Raw genomic sequence first — 16427 nt, forward strand, 5'->3', positions numbered from 1 at the left:
GAAGGGCCTTGGCTTACCTACCGACTGCTGGTCTCCCTCCCACACTGTTCCGCCGTCACCTGTTATAGCGTGGAGGTCTCAGACCAGTGTCTGATGATTCAATCATAGTGCTTATATCGTACTTTCCACCCCCGGCCGAAGCAATAAAACTCCCTTTCGTTCCCAAAACTTGGGAGCTGTTGACATTTGACGCAGATGTGGAAGGAATGTGGATTATGACGTCAAAGTCGCAGATTTCTGTCAAACGAGAGGCTGTAACAGGAGCAGGGAAGGTACAAATAAAGAAGGCTCCTTATGAAAGAACTTTCTAAAGTCTAGAGAATCTTCTAAAGACTTGCCGCTGCTTAGACTTCTGCTCATAAACAAGATGAACGAACGAAGTTGTGAACAAAATAATATATTCTGTCTACATTTTCACTCTTCACCTCAAACAAATTAGAATACAAAATAATTTTACTTAATGTCAAGGGGGCTGGCGGCAATGCAAGGGGGGCCCTGACCCCTGCCTGGCTACGGACCTGGGGAGCAAGCAAGGTAATTTTTTTTTCCAAGGGGCAAAGGACGCATATTTTCCTTCATAATAGTGATGCCCCCTCCAAAAACACTATTTCAGTCTGAAATTATCATGTTTCTTCAACGAATTTATAATAATTAACATAAATTACTGTGACTGAAATGACATTATGTGTGATATATATAATTTTTAGGTACACATTTATTATCCATGGGGGGGGCGTGGCCCCCTTGCCCCCCTTCCGGATGCCCATGGCTAGAGCCCCTACTCGACCCCCTCTCGTTATCAGGAGGGCTAGAGCCCATAGCCCCTCCTCGACTCCCGGCATGACGACATGTGGTGATATCTATCTTGGAACATGTTAATACGTGTTAACATATGCTAATATGGACTTTTTGTTCCTTGTCCTCTTAGGAACCACCTCCTGAAGTGTGTCCCCATTGTTCAGAGAGAGAGAGAGAGAGAGAGAGAGAGTATCCAAGGTCATTTAGTCACACATAGGGATACCAGACGTCCGGTTTTTCCCGGACATGTCCTACATTTTTGCCTTATGTCCGGCGTCCGGGAGGAATTTGAAAAATATCATAAATGTCCTACATTTTGATCGTCACATAATATGAATTAGGAAAATACGTGTTTCAGTTGAACAAATAGAAATCATACAAGTTGCAAGTATATGGAATACGCTCCCAAACTCAAGTGAAATTTGTTTTCATTCAGTCATTGCACAAAAAGAAAATACAAGTTTGTCCTGCTATAACAAAAACGAAAGCAATTTTTGGATAAGTTTTGGGGCCACATTCTGAAGATGTCACTTGTTCGGTGCATGAGCGAAATTTCTTTCCTTGGGGTTTTTACTGATGGAACAAGGATTTTAAAGCAGGGGGTATAGAGAACAAAGTTATTGAACTAAAAATTACCCCAGATGAAACTTCTGGAACCATTTTAAGTTACGGTAATTGCTGAGTCATGATGCAAATGTTGAGAGTATTTTCATTACAATCATCACAACGGAGTCATGAGAGAAATATTTTTTCATAAAGTCTGTACAACGTTTGTTACTGGTTCAATATATTTTTAAAGAGTTTGTTCATCATTGTCTCAGAAATATATTTTGACTAAACCTGAAATTTTTAGAAGTGTATTTTTTAGTTTTGATTACAAGTTTGGGAATTTTGAATTTAAGAATTCATTAAGAAATCATATTTTTAAAAACAAAAAAGTGCTAATTTTAAATTACTTTCTACCTCACTCTAGAAATGTGTAGCTATTTATTTGTTGGGAGTGTTTTGCGTCCTACATTTTGACTTAAAGTCCTACATTTTTGGACATTATCCTACATTTCCTTACAGCGATCTGGTAACCATAGTCACACAACTTTTCTCAACAAACATTGGTACTAGTTTACTATCCTTCGGACACATTTATTTATTTTTACAGAAGAAACTACTTACCGTAATAAGTTCCTGTAGCATTATCGAACATCGGGAAGGTGTTTTGTGTGATGTGGGAATGTTTCATAGCTGAAATTCATGTTGTTTGTTGAAAATTAATTCTCCGACGGACAATAGCTAGCCCCACGAACCATTGGCGCGTGGATAGGTTAGTTCTGTTAGGTTAGGAAACATAGTTAAAATTTGGTGTCGTGTTAGTATCAGGATCTAGAAATTGGAAATAATTGCGAACCATTGACGCTAGCCCCACAAAACATTGGCGCTTGCCCCACGAACCATTGGCGCTAGCCCCACGAACCATTGACGCTAGCCCCACGAACCATTGGCGCTAGCCCTACGAACCATTCGCGCTAGCCCCACAAACCATTGGCGCTAGCCCCACGAACCATTGACGCTAGCCCCACGAACCATTGACGCTAGCCCCACGAACCATTGGCACGTGGTTAGGTTAGGCAAACAGTTAAAATTTGGTGTCGTGGTAATATCAGGAATATATATATTTGGTTGTGAAACAAAAAAAAATCACGAAAATCGACAGTTTCCATTCCGAAAACTAACGCCTTATTTTCGCTTATTTTGCAATTTCTAGATGTTCTACACCTTCAGGAATGTTCCGCGAAGCAGATACGTAAGTATGAATGTCAAAAATTGACGAAACGAAAAAATTAGAGGTGTCCGAAGTATAGTACATTTTTACCCAAACATTTTGTTTGATGCCTCATTTTGATGAACCCTCGAAATACGAAATTGTTAACTTGAATGTATGCAACCACGCAGCACGCATGATTGTAAACAAAATATATGGCTCATCTACAATCAATCACGTAGATATCCGCTTGGTATGTCTGAAGAAGTCTCATAGAAATTAAGAACTGGTAAAATATTATTATATCAAAGTCTCGGTACCAACCCTAATCGAAGAGTTAAAAAGTAAACAAAACAATTGGCAAGGTCTTGGAACAAATGTAAACATGTCATTGGTTACGACAAGTAAGGCAAAAGTTTTCTTTTCCTTGGAAAAGTCCAGATTTTTCGCTTGGGAAAGTGTTTCTCCTATCAGAAGGCCCCTCCGCGCTCCTTTCGATAGAGTTATCAACGCTCCAAGCATTTTACTTACATATCACTGTAGGCACCAGGCTTAGATTTACGTAGAGCTCCAAGTAGAACATCAACTTTTAACTACTTCAGAGATATGTGCGTACGTGAGTGTCGCACGTAGGGTACGCATGCACGTGGGTACCCGTGCCGAACTCAGCGTGACGCCCTACGAAGCCCCTGGTTCGAATCCTGGACAGCACTCTGATAGATGCCGCGGGAGTTGATTCTCTACAAGCAAATTTGCTCCAATACATTGCGCGTAATGAAACACAAATTTGGTATCTATTTCACCCCAAAACTGTTCATAAACTTTCGAAAACAATTTTGTTTGATTGATTGATTTGGTGTGTTTTACTTCGCATGTCTGCTAATTTTCGCTAATCGCGAAGGTGAGGATGAGCGATGATCAGTGATGTGCGTCTACGCGTAAACAACGATAGTTTACATTCTACACGTAGATTACGTAATTTATGTAAACAACATGGCGAAAGGTGATAGCAAAGAGCGCCGTGGAATTAAAACAAAATTATACTGCGTATCAGTTGCTGATGTGTGTGGAGAACTTTTCATACTCTTTCTTCCAAATTAGAACAATTTCTCACCTAGGAAGAAACCTAATATAGGAAATATTCTAGTGTTTTATGGGGGAAAGACCACTCTTGCCTCACGACTGCCATCTGTTGTTGTTTCTTGCATACTATTTATCTTCTTCGATAGTTGATAATAGAAGAGAAGAGAAATCTTGTTGTAAATAGGTTTCTTTTCAGTTCGTTAGGAACCAATATAGTTGAAAATGTCACTTTCATTTCATGAAACCCTTCAAAATTAATTTTAATGCACTTTAGATTGTCTACGTAGTCTATGTAAACTACAACCCAATGTAATCTACGCGCAGATTACGTGTAGACAACGCATGTAGACGTAAACTTATAGTCTACGGCACATCACTGGCGATGATGTGATGAAACTGATGAAATGACAGTCGCAAAGAACAGCCATGCCCGTATCTGGATTCGAACCCAGGATCTCTGGTGTCGTAGAGCATGCTAACCATTCCGCCACGGAGGCCGGCTAACTGAATTTCCTCCATGTTGATACAAAAATCCCTCCACCTTTCCCTAAACTATTTTTTCCAGATATCTCAGGCGGGGCAAGTGCCCACCTGTCCCACTCTGCGGGCACCCTTGACTGCAATTATACACATATTCATGCAGGAGGATAAAGAGAGATGGAAAGACAAAAAAGGAGAAAGAGAGAGAAATAGAAAGGCAAACAAAGGAAGAATGAGATATAAACCGTTTATCAACAATGCAAGAAAGAAGAAGAAAAACATAACTCACACTAAGTTATAGGCAGTAGCGTAGCGTCCTAATACGCCCATACGCCCGGCGTTTCCTGATTTAAAATTTTAAAAATGCGTAAATGCTGTAAATATAAAGTAAAACGTGACTAATTATATACATGTTTGAGCATAATGGCATTATAAAAGCTATCTTTCGCGATCTGTCTACAACGCTCCACTAACAGCTCTCATTGTAGCATTTCTCTAATGTTTTTGCTTGCCGGACGCCGGCTAGGTTTGGCGTACAGGACCATGCCTGCCTGGAGGCAGAGAGAAGGAGGGAAAGCTTGTGGCTTGGATCTCTACAGCACGGGCCAAATGCTCTCGCCATACGCGGGCGTACGGAGACCTGATTGGTTGTAGGGGCCATGTGACCTTTCCTGCCTTCCGATTCAAGGCGCTGTTCTTCCGATGCAGACGACAGATAGAATTTCTACCAGGTTTTTCGTGCTCGTGCCTCTGCTCGTGCTGTGTGATGCTACAATACGCAATATTGACTGACGTATCTTTAATGACCACTGCATTGGGTAATTTATCGCAAGAACAGTGAAGTGCATTAAAAACTAAAAGAACAACAAAGTTTTTGTCAAAAAAGTTGATAAAGTCCTCGTGGTAGAAGTTCAGCCTGTGGCTGCTCTACCACGTAACCCACAAAACTATTTATTTTAAAAAAATATTTTTTTCGTTAGTATCTAACTGCCTAATATTGTGCCAGTGGAAATGTTTAGCATTCGTTTCAAAACTCCTAACATCGTATGATCTCTTGACAAAATTATTTTAAAATGTTTATCAGCATTCTCAAGATACAATAAACAGTGGTCTGAAACTCTGAATTACTACTAATAGGCACTGTTACGTCAGTAGAGTGTACGATTGTTGGATCATCCACCCACCTTCGTGTCAGTGTGTTTTGCACAGCGCGCTAAGACGCCAGAGGTTTCCGGTTCGAATCCCGGCCTACGCATGTTCTTTGTGAGTGTCGCTTCATCAATATCATCACTCATATTCATATTTGCGATTAGCCAAAAGTGGTAGAAAGTGAAGTAAAATAAACCAAATCAATCAATAGTTGTATCATCCACAACAATGAAGTCTACTGTTGTTCTAGAGGCGCTTGTGATTCAGGTAGGTTTTTTTAATTACTTGCGTCATGCCGAAAGGTTTCCTTGATTATAAAATACTGTTTTGATACACATGTGTTACGTGTGGAGCAAAATACTCCGAATGGTGTACGGTGTTTCTGACTTGTGCAATCTAATTAAAAATGGTATAAAACACCAGTGCTCCAAGCATTTATTGCACACTGAGGCATCTTATTTTCTAGATAAAACAAGCATGGATCATGTTTTATCGGAACCCGTCTGACTTAATGTAATAAACACAATGAGATTTTAAATAGACAATACATATGTCGGCTAATTCCATAAGTAAACTCTTAAGCAAAAAAAAGGCCTACCCTTCCTTCGAACTTGGCGTTCCCATCCGAAATGCTCATGCTAGGCCACTGGTTATAGGCAATTATCGAAAACCACGAACAGACCACTTGAAGATACATACGAAGAAAAAAATCATAACAACAATGCTGACGAAAGAAGAAAAACGGCCGCTGATCTTTATAGAGGCTGCCGCCAGTAGAGGAAAGTATGTATATCGGCATTTCTTTCAATGCTTGCCTGTTGTATACGATAATAACTGTCTTACTTCAGTACCTAACATTCGGCTCTCAATACGACAATATGACATAATATGATGCTCTAAGAGTTAGAGTTTTCAGTTGAACGTAGGGGGTGCTGAAGGAAATTAAGGGGTGCGCAAGCACTTCCTCGCGCCCTCCTGGCGCCGCCCCTGATGTGAAGACTTTAAAAATCAGGATGTGAAACAAATAAAAGGAAGAAGAAAATTATGCAATGGTAACAGAGATGTGCGTCTACGCGTAAACAACGATAGTCTACATTCTACACGTAGATGACGTAATCTATGTAAACAATATGGCGAAAGGTGATAACTTAGCAAAGGGCGCCGTGGAATTAAAATAAAATTATACTGCGTATCAGTTGCTGATGTGTGAGGAGAACTTTCCATACTCTTTCTTCCAAATTCGAACAATTTCTCACCTAGGAAGAAACCTAATATAGGAAATATTCTAGTGTTTTATGGGGGAAAGACCACTCTTGCCTCACGACTGCCATCTGTTGTTGCTTTTGCATACTATTTATCTTCTTCCATAGTTGATGATAGAAGAGAAGAGAAATTTTGTTGTAAATAGGATTCTTTTCATTTCGTTAGGATCCAATATAGTTGAAAATGTCACTTTCCTTTCATGAAACCCTTGGAAATTAATTTTAATGCACTTTAGATTGTCTACGTAGTCTATGTAAACTACAACCTAATGTAATCTACGCGTAGATTACGTGTAGACAACGCATGTACACGTAAACTTATAGTGTACGGCACATCACTGAGTGGTAGTCATAACGCCTTGACCTCGCTGCGGTCGTATATGAACAGTGCACAGTGGTGTGCCAAGGGGGACGGGTCATAACCCATCCTTTGGCCCAGCATTCCTAAAAAAAAAGAACATCAAAGGCAGGAAAGATGGCAAAATGAGGCCTGACTACTAAAAATGTATAAGCAACTCCTTTTTCGACAATTCTGGGCGTTTATACGAAACGTTATTCCACTCGGTTTATTTCCAATTATTGATATTATTAAGTGTCCAACTATTATATATATACATTGTTTACATCTCACGCGGCCACCATTACATCTGCACTCGTGACGTAGAGGTCGCTTCTAATTGGTTATGCTACGGAAATAGGACGGATCCTATCCTTGCGAAATGCCATGAAATATGCCATAGCATTCTGGTCATGGCATAAATGTTAAGAAAAATGCTTTTCTCTAAGGTACCCGGACAATTGCGATGAACACAGAAGTGAAAGGGCGGGTGGACAATTGCAATGACATTTTAGATCTTCTATCAAATTGAAGGGTGACTTAACACCAGTGATGTGCGTCTACACGTAAACAACGATAGTCTACATTCTACACGTAGATGACGTAATCTATGTAAACAACATGGCGAAAGGTGATAACTTAGCAAAGGGCGCCGTGGAAGTAGAACAAAATTATACTGCGTATGAGTTGCTGATGTGTGACGAGAACTTTTCATACCCTCCCTTCCAGATTCGAACAATTTCTCACCTAGGAAAAGAACCTAACGTAGGAAATATTCTACTGTTTATGGAAAAAATACGATTTTGCCTCACGACTGCCATCTGTTTTTTTTTGCATATTTATCTTCTTCCATAGTTGATGATAGAAGAGAAGAGACATTTTGTTGTAAATAGGATACTTAGGAACCAATATAGTTGAAATTGTCACTTTCCTTTCATGAAAGCCTTGAAAATTAATTTTAATGGACTTTAGAGTGTCTACGTAGTCTATGTAAACTACAACCCACTGTAATCTATGCGTAGATTACGTGTAGACAACGCATGTAGACGTAAACTTATAGTCTACGGCACATCACTAGGCAGGCCAGAACAAGCTACCTATTTATTTTGTTGTTCCAACCTTCTACAGCATTATTAGTTCTGTGGCGCCTTTGGTTAGGTTAGGTTAGGTCCTGGTCGTTACAATTGCCCTACCATTAATTTGTAAAATGACCTTCACCGTCAAAATCATGCCAATTGTCCGTAATTTTGGTTTCGTCACAATTGTCCTAGATTCTTCGTCTTCCTTAGACACGATAAGTGAAAGGGTTGCCGACTGAGATAAGGCGACGAGAAATATTTGTCAATGGCGCCCATTAAGGGCAGGGCCAACCATATCTGCATCGCCCTTCAATCCACTTCCTCGTTCACGCACCTACAACAATTACGTGTCTGAAAGGACGCTGTTCACACATGTGCGTGTCAAATGAACCTTCTATGCAGTGTGTGTTTTGCAGCTATCTAACATGCTATCCTTGCCGACACCTTTATCTCAGAGCGGGCCTCCACGATGACGTAGTGGTAACGTCGTCGCCTTGTAATCAAAGGGTCCCGGGTTCTATGCGCTTTGGACACTGAATGAACATTAAGCATTGAAATCAAGGGCGCCCGCAGGATTTTTCTCAGGTGGGCAGAGTCACAAAAATTTGTATTATTACTATAATTACATTACTACTACTACTTATGCTTTCTAAAATTACATACATTTTTAGTTTCCGGTCTTCTATACAGATTTAGCGAAATTCAAAACCCATCATCTCTTGCTTTATTCTTTAAATCTTTCATCTCGCCCATCCTTGAATACTGTTCCCCAATTTGGGCAATGGCCTCAAAAACCAACCTCACCAGAATAGATTCTGTTGTCAGTTTCTTTCTTGCAATTGTTCGCCATAGAATACCTTCCTTTCGACATGTATCCAAATCAGACACCTTGGCTGCTCTGAATATCCACACTCCATCCTTTCGTCGTGATCTAGCTGACATGAAGTTTTTATACAAGATAATAAATGGCAAAATCAGAACAGATCTCCTAATCAGTGAATTCACACTTAGGGTACCCCAAAAGCAAACGCGCAACCTGCAACTCTTCCACAACCCAACCACTAGGCTATCCCTTCTACAACTCTCCTTGTTTTACAGGCTCCCAGAGATCGACAACAAACTTCCCCTGAATGTAGATATTTTCCTTCCAGAACGTAAATTTTGTATATTACTGACCAAGAACATGTAAATCTATCCCATCTTGTTATTGTTTTTCCATTTTGTTATTTTGTGTTACTACTTTATGTTGTTTCAGTATAAAATGGCCAAATAAGACTGTATCTGAAACTCTGAGTAAATAAATAAATAATTAGAAATAATCCAATAGCGCTACAGTCCAATATTGGACCCTGGCTTACCTACCCGGAGACAACCCGTGAACGAACCCACGCGATCCAAAGCAAGGTGCCTTAGACCGCACCGCCACGGAGGAGGACTACATAACTGTATACTTAACATTAATTCCGCCGCAACCTAATTGCGCACACTTTAGATCCAGAATTGCACACAAATCTCACTGCACTGTTTTGCGCACAGATTTTGATCGAACGTTGCCACTTTGATAGCTTTAAAGTCTGTGCGCAAAACTGTTTTTTTCTTTAGATAAGAGAGAGAGAAATTAGAAATAAAATAGTAAATCATACCAATTTACTCAAACTCAAAAGTTAGGTTAGGTTAGGTTAGGTTAATGACTGCAAAAACACGCGTAAGTCCACACACACACACACACAAGCAAAATAAACAGAAGTGAGAACGGCTTGAGAACATTTTACATCTGACAACATCGCCCCATTTTTTTGTGCGCAATCCTTTACATTGTGACAGCCTGTCAACGGCTTATCAGATACCACTGATAAAACCGGAAAAGTGTGCGCAATCCGGCTGTAGCCATTAATTCGTGTAGGACAGAAAGCTGCTTTTTATAGTTGGATATTCAATGTAAAATATACTGTAAGCTTAAATGTAAACCTTCTTCAAATAATAGTAATAATATAATAATAACAATAGTAATAATAGTTGCTGTAACTTACGGCCTGTAAGTCACAGAAAGCAATACTTTTGTTATAAAATATCTCTAGAATTTCACCATTCGAATTACCGCTACATTAACTCTTTCGAGAAATCTCAGGGGGGAGTGATTGAAATGTGTATTGTCCCATACAGCACACATGTCCAAGGGACGCCCACAATGTCCAATTCAGATCCATGGATATTGTGGATGCCCATAAGACGTCCTATGGATGTCCCGTTCTGGATATCGCGTGAACTCATGTCCAAAAGTCATCCATATAATGTTCAAAACACATCCAAAAATGATCCACAGGATGTCCAAAACGTGTTCAAAAATGATCCACAGAATATCCGAAACATATTCAGAATGTCGAAAACACATCCAAAACTGATTTACAGAATGTCCAAAACACGTCTATTCTGGATGTCTAATGGACATTCCGGGACATCCTATGGATATCCAGATGACGTCTCCTGGATATATGTGTGCTGTATGGGGTGTTATGTATAAGAACAAAGTAAATCCCCAAAATTTTAAATTTTGTAATATTCCTAAATCCAATATTAAAAAACAAAAAAAATCAAGTGTCACGAATGATCTACAAATTCAACACCAAATGGACATGCTAAAAATAAAAGTGAAACAGTAAACTAATGGGATCCATAAGGACGTCCCAGGTGGCGCAGTGGTAGCGTCGTCGCCTTGTGTTCCAGGATTCTATACCCGGTGAAAGTCCAGTCCCGATTAGCCTTTCTGTGCATAAAGTGGGATTAAAAACAAAGTCAACCTTTATCTGAGATTATCATTACTGATTGATTGGTTATTTTAAGTCGCTTTTGTGCCACTTTTGGCTAATTGCGAAGATGAGGATGAGTGATGACATGATGAAATTGATGAACGGACCCTCACACATAAAACACCCAAGTCCAGAGTCGCAGCCTCTGTGCTAACCAATCCGCTAGGAAGGCGGCTTAAAATAAACTTTGATTAATGGAACTCGACTTTTCCTATCTATTGAACCCCCAAAGCTCAATAGTAATTTATTATTGTTGTTGTTATTATACATGGAACGGCAGGACAACTATACGAGAAATGCAGCAAAATATATGCACTATCTACCTTCCCTTAGATAAAGCCATTAACATTTATTTGCAAAGAAAGTTTTTACACAAGGAGGCTAATGTCAAGATAAACAGAAAAAAAAATGCAAGGTTTGCAGGATAACAAAGACTGCAGGGTCACCGAAAAAACTGCATTCCCTGAATGTACGTAGCGCATAAGTTACATTCCTCAACTGAACGAAACTCCATGGAGAGACAGCCCTTTGTGGCCAGGGCTTTTAACAGTGGCGGATCCAGGAACAGTTTCAAAAGGGGGGGGGAAGGGGTCCTCAACATAGTAAAATTAGTCCACTCTCACGGCCCGTAGCCAGGCAGAGGCCAGGGGGGCTGAGCCCCCCATGCAACTGCCGTCAGCCCCCCCGGCACCGCCTTCAGCCCCTTGATATTAGGCAAAACTATTTTCTGTAATTTGTTTGCAGTCAAGAGTAAAAATGTAGACAGCAGATATTATTTTGCTCACAACTTTCGTGAAGGTTAAATTCACGAACATGAACAACAGCTAATACATTTGTTCATCTTATTTATAAGAAGTAGTCTAAGTAGCGGCAAAGTATTTTGAAGATTGTCTTCTCTAGACTGTAGAAGGTTCTTTCACAGGGCAGCTTCTTTATCTGTACCTTCGCTGCCCCTGTTGCGACCTCCCCTTTAGACAAATTTGTGACTTTGATGTCATCATGCAAATTCCCTCCGCATCTGCGTCAAAGGTCAACAGCTACCATGACTTGGAAACGAAGGGGAGGTTCATTGCTTCCGCCGGGGGTGGAATGTATTGTAGGCACTATGATTGAATATTGTAAATTTTTTCTTGTGTCATATAAATGTCTGTATCATCAAAAGTACCTTGGGATGTGTAGTGAGGGCATAGCCGCCAACTCCATGGGGCTGGGGGGGGGCTCGAGTCTCCCCAATGTTAACGATGTGGGGCAGAGCCCCCATATAATTTGCTTAAGAGGATCTAATGTATTGTTTTGTTTCTCTTGTAAAGTTTACTTTGAATTGTGCCACATGAACTTAACTTTAAATACACATTTAAAATGTTCTAGACCATCAACTTTGGGGGGCTATGACCAGAGACAGCAAGACGCATGACTTATCACTATATACTAAGTATATAATTATGAATATTGTTAACATTTTTACTAAAATGAGTATCAAAAGACGATGTGCATGAATTAGGGTAGTGGATGGGACGTTCGGGCTACAAATGGCTCTCACGTGACATTCAGAACGAGATCGTTGATATATTAGGGAGATCTGTTTTGCGCTCCGTGGTAGCAGATATTTTGCTATTATGGTTGACGAAACTTGTGACATATCCATCCGTGAGCAATTGACATTCTGCATTCGAACTGTGAATGAAAATTTTGATATTTTTGAGGAATTCATTGGCTTTTACGAGATTCCGAACACTGAGGCCAAAACTTAAAAAAAGGTGGGAGTGAGTCATTCATTAATTTATTTTAGTGATCAGAGCCCCCCCCCCAATAATTTTGACAAGTCGGTGCCCCTGAGTGAGGGAAGATGTGAGTAGCAATTAACACTTAGAAGAAAACGATGTTTCAAAAGATATAGAAAACAGTGTAGTATTTGGATGATATTTCTAAAATTCATGTAACTTAATGACCCTACACACCTAATTTACCATCATTTAATATTGTTAAACTTTTGAAAATTGGACTTGATTTACAAAGCGCCCCTGATAACCCGTGAGTCCCTCTGAAGACCAATTGTAGCTACGGGCCTGCTATGCTCTCTTTCCTTAAGACGCAATCGCACGAAAATAACCACACAGAGGATTGTACCGGCTGGTTGTGGGTCGAGACGCCAGGGCCTCGTTATAGCCTGACAAGTTAAGTCCCGATATGCGCAGATCGCTGCGGAGCACTTCCTATTACGTCATCCTCCCCACCACTCTTCTACTCACTGGTCTGGCGTTGAGAGTACCAGTGGTGCCAACTCAGCAAAATTAAGCTAAAACAAATATGACGATTTTCATGGTACAGTGGCTCGTACTTAAAAATTCAAAGTGTACCTTATGTGAAACAGTATGCGATTGACACGAAATTTAGAAACGCGGGGCACACCATAATACGACTTCCGCCTTACCACGCAGACTTAAATCCCATTGAACTTGTGGGGGGGGGGGAATCAAGGGTAAGGCAAGGGAATTAATTTCGGATTCACTGGACGCAAAGAAAGATTTGCTGGGAAAATTATTTAGTGAATATTCTGTACAGAAATGGATTAAATGTTGTGAACACGTGAAAAAAATTGAAGATTCTTACTTTGAAAGAGCTGGACTTATGGACGAGCGTGTAGATGAACTGATAATTAGACTTGGTGAAGCCGATTCAGACACGGACACAGATTCATCGGTACACACAGACTCGGATGAGTGGGAGAGTGAAGCTGAAGAAGGAGAACTGGAAAACATTTAGAAGGTGAGCTCAGTTCTATCGTTTATATATTTTTCATTTTTCTATCGTTTTATTTCATACATTTCTTATGCTGGTAAGAAATATCCCTAATATAACTTAATTCATTTAAGGTTTAAAGGGAAAACATCAAAATGTATTTAGAATTTGGCGTAATCAATAGGTAGCGTAGGTGAGGGGATACTAATTCATGTCTTTCACATTCAAATTTCGTTGAAAATTCTTAGACAATTCCTCTCCCTCCAGGTTGCAACACTGCGAACGACCGTCGCCGCAGACAATGGAGTGGGGAAATGTGATGTGAGGTGCGCAAACTCTCCAGATCGCACAGAACCGCGTTACCTCGCACCAGTACAAATTCAGTTTTTGCCAACCTCCGTGACGCAGTGTTTAGCACAGCGCGCTAAGACACTAGGGGTCCTAGGTTCGAATCCCGACTTGGGCCTCCTTGTGAGTAACTATTTATCAATTTCATCATATCATCTCTCATCATGGGCGTCGCCAGAAATTTTTACAGGGGGGGGGGGAATGATAAAAGTTGAATAGTAGAAAAAAAAACTATTATTACCACGGTTATAAATGTTATTACAATAATAAATATTATAAACTAACAAAATAAATTTTATTCGAAATAATAATAATTATTAGTATTATTATTATTATTATCATTATTATTATTATATAAATGGGGAGACTCGATCCAACAAACGAGTGAATACATGCACAACTATTTTCCATTATTTTTTTTGCATTTTATGCAGGTAGTATCTGAAATGCATTTTGATTTAACTTTTGCACGTTTCGTTCAAGAAAAGGCTTTAAATGTAAGGGCGATCTTTTTTCATAAAGTGCCTTGTGTGACCTCTCACCTAAAACTGTAATTCTTAGAGTTTCGAAAACTGTAGAACCATTTGTTCTTTGGATGAAATGGTAGAATACAACCTTGTTACTGTATTCATCACTAAATGTTTTCCATCCAATGCATTTTTACTTTGATTATTTTCTTCCAATACTAACTAAATGCACATTATTTCTTTTCTTAACAATAAGAGTAACACACTTTCGACGTTTTTGTATATTTAAATGAACAATGTTAATTTCCAGAGGGTCCACCGACCTGTTCGACGCCCATGTCTCATCCTCGTCTTAGCGATTAAAAACGCGTACAAAACGCTAGGTTTTGTTATAAGAATTACGAAGAACTTTAGAGATATTGACTGTATTAAAACCATATATAAAATTATAGTGAGAAGTAAACTTGAGTATGCGTCTATTATATGGTACCCTCTTTATAAATCTTATGAAAATAATCTCGAAAGGATTTTAAAAATGTTTCTAAGATATTTATATTTTAAAAAATATAATAGACCACCACAGATGACAACGCACTACAGAGACCTCCTTCTGGAATTCAATATCGAAACTCTTAGCAATAGGCGAAAATTGTTAGATCAATTGTTCCTATACAAAACAGTAAACGCCATATTAGATAATAGTTTATATCTTGAACAACTTCAGTTTAATATAAGGAAGAATAATTTAGGTTGTAGAAAGATTTTCATCCCTAAAATTGCAAAAACCCAAACATTTAAGAGCTGCCCGATTAATAGAATTTGTGACATGTATAATGAAATTATGATTAGTAATCATTCCATAGATTTTTCAATGCCATTCTTGACTTACAAGAAAACATTAGAGTCAATTCTGAAAGTACGAATATGCAATAGTTAATACATAATAACTGTATTTATACTCAAGATTATATTATTATTATTATTATTTTTTAATTATAAACTGTCCTGTATGTCTATACTTCTGTAATGAATACAATTTGTGAATAGATTGCATATGTATCTATCGTAATTGAAGTTGTATTGTAATTCTGTAATTTTGTAATTACTATTCATTATTGTTATTATTATTATGTATGCCTTCTGTACCTCTGTTGAAGGTATTAATAAATAAATAAATTAGCCTAAACTGACAGAAAACCACATTAAAATAAACCAAATTAACCAATCAATGCACTTTCTTCTAACTTGGGTACTGGGGGAAATCCTGCTATGACAATGATGTGTACTAGGGGATTGCGTGGTTAGCACCATTCCTCGACACCTTTTCTCCGCAGGATACCGTGCTGAGGGGACCCCAGAGGCTCCCCGAGCACGTAATCGGATACATAATCAGACACCTTACCCCCCGGGGCACCTTATCGTAATCCAGTCACCCAATTCCCTTTCCGGATACACCGGGGGCGCGAGACTCACCTGCGGGAAAGCAGTGGACGCCGGCGACGATCGCCAGGAACAGCGCGACGAGGATCCCCCTTGCGGCCATCTTCGGTAGTTTCCGCTCGGACACTGGCGCGCGTTCTTATACACCTGATCGCGCGCTTGGCCCCTGATAACGCAATCGCCCGTCACTCAGCTTGAGAGGTTTGTTTGTGGATTGGCTCATTTGCGTATGCAATCGACTGTTTACGGAGGCCGATGCTTAAGAATACTATCACTCGCAATTACATAAACGAAAATTTCCCTCCTTTTTACGAAATTATTGAGAAAAAAAAGTTCCTTTCCTAATCTCTTGTGTGTGTACTGGAGTACTGCAATTGACCACTTTCGCTCGAAAATACTCAATCGAATCTCCCACGTTCGAGCGTAATTCGCTCGAATATACAGCGTGTAACAAAAGTCCGATAACACTTTTAAAAAAATTGCCAAACGAGTAGCATTACAAAATAACAAAGTACATCATTTCAAAGAGTAAAGTTGTAAGTTTTTTTCTTATTGCAGGTGTTACGTGTAGTTCCATATATTGTCGCTAGGTGGTGTCATAATCAAGATGGCGCTTTCTGGAGCTGAGAAGGCTTTCTGCGTGCCAGAATTTGACAAAACAAAGAGTGCAACGGATGATTTT

At 39.5% G+C, this 16427-nt stretch overlaps 1 protein-coding gene across 1 annotated transcript in view; it reads right to left on the reverse strand.

The window, feature by feature from the left end:
* Positions 1 to 15858, reverse strand: part of LOC145982080 (sphingomyelin phosphodiesterase-like) — a 74519-nt gene extending 58661 nt beyond the window's left edge. The window contains exon 1 of the mRNA XM_083115677.1: positions 15779 to 15858. Within this exon, the coding sequence (XP_082971803.1) occupies positions 15779 to 15848 (70 nt within the window). The 5' untranslated portion in view covers positions 15849 to 15858. The remainder of the gene's footprint in view (positions 1 to 15778) is intronic.
* Between the last annotated feature and the right edge of the window lie 569 nt (positions 15859 to 16427).

The sequence above is a fragment of the Lepisma saccharinum genome, chromosome 30, assembly GCF_977018435.1.
Source record: "Lepisma saccharinum chromosome 30, izLepSacc3.1, whole genome shotgun sequence".
NCBI classification, from domain to species: domain Eukaryota; kingdom Metazoa; phylum Arthropoda; class Insecta; order Zygentoma; family Lepismatidae; genus Lepisma; species Lepisma saccharinum.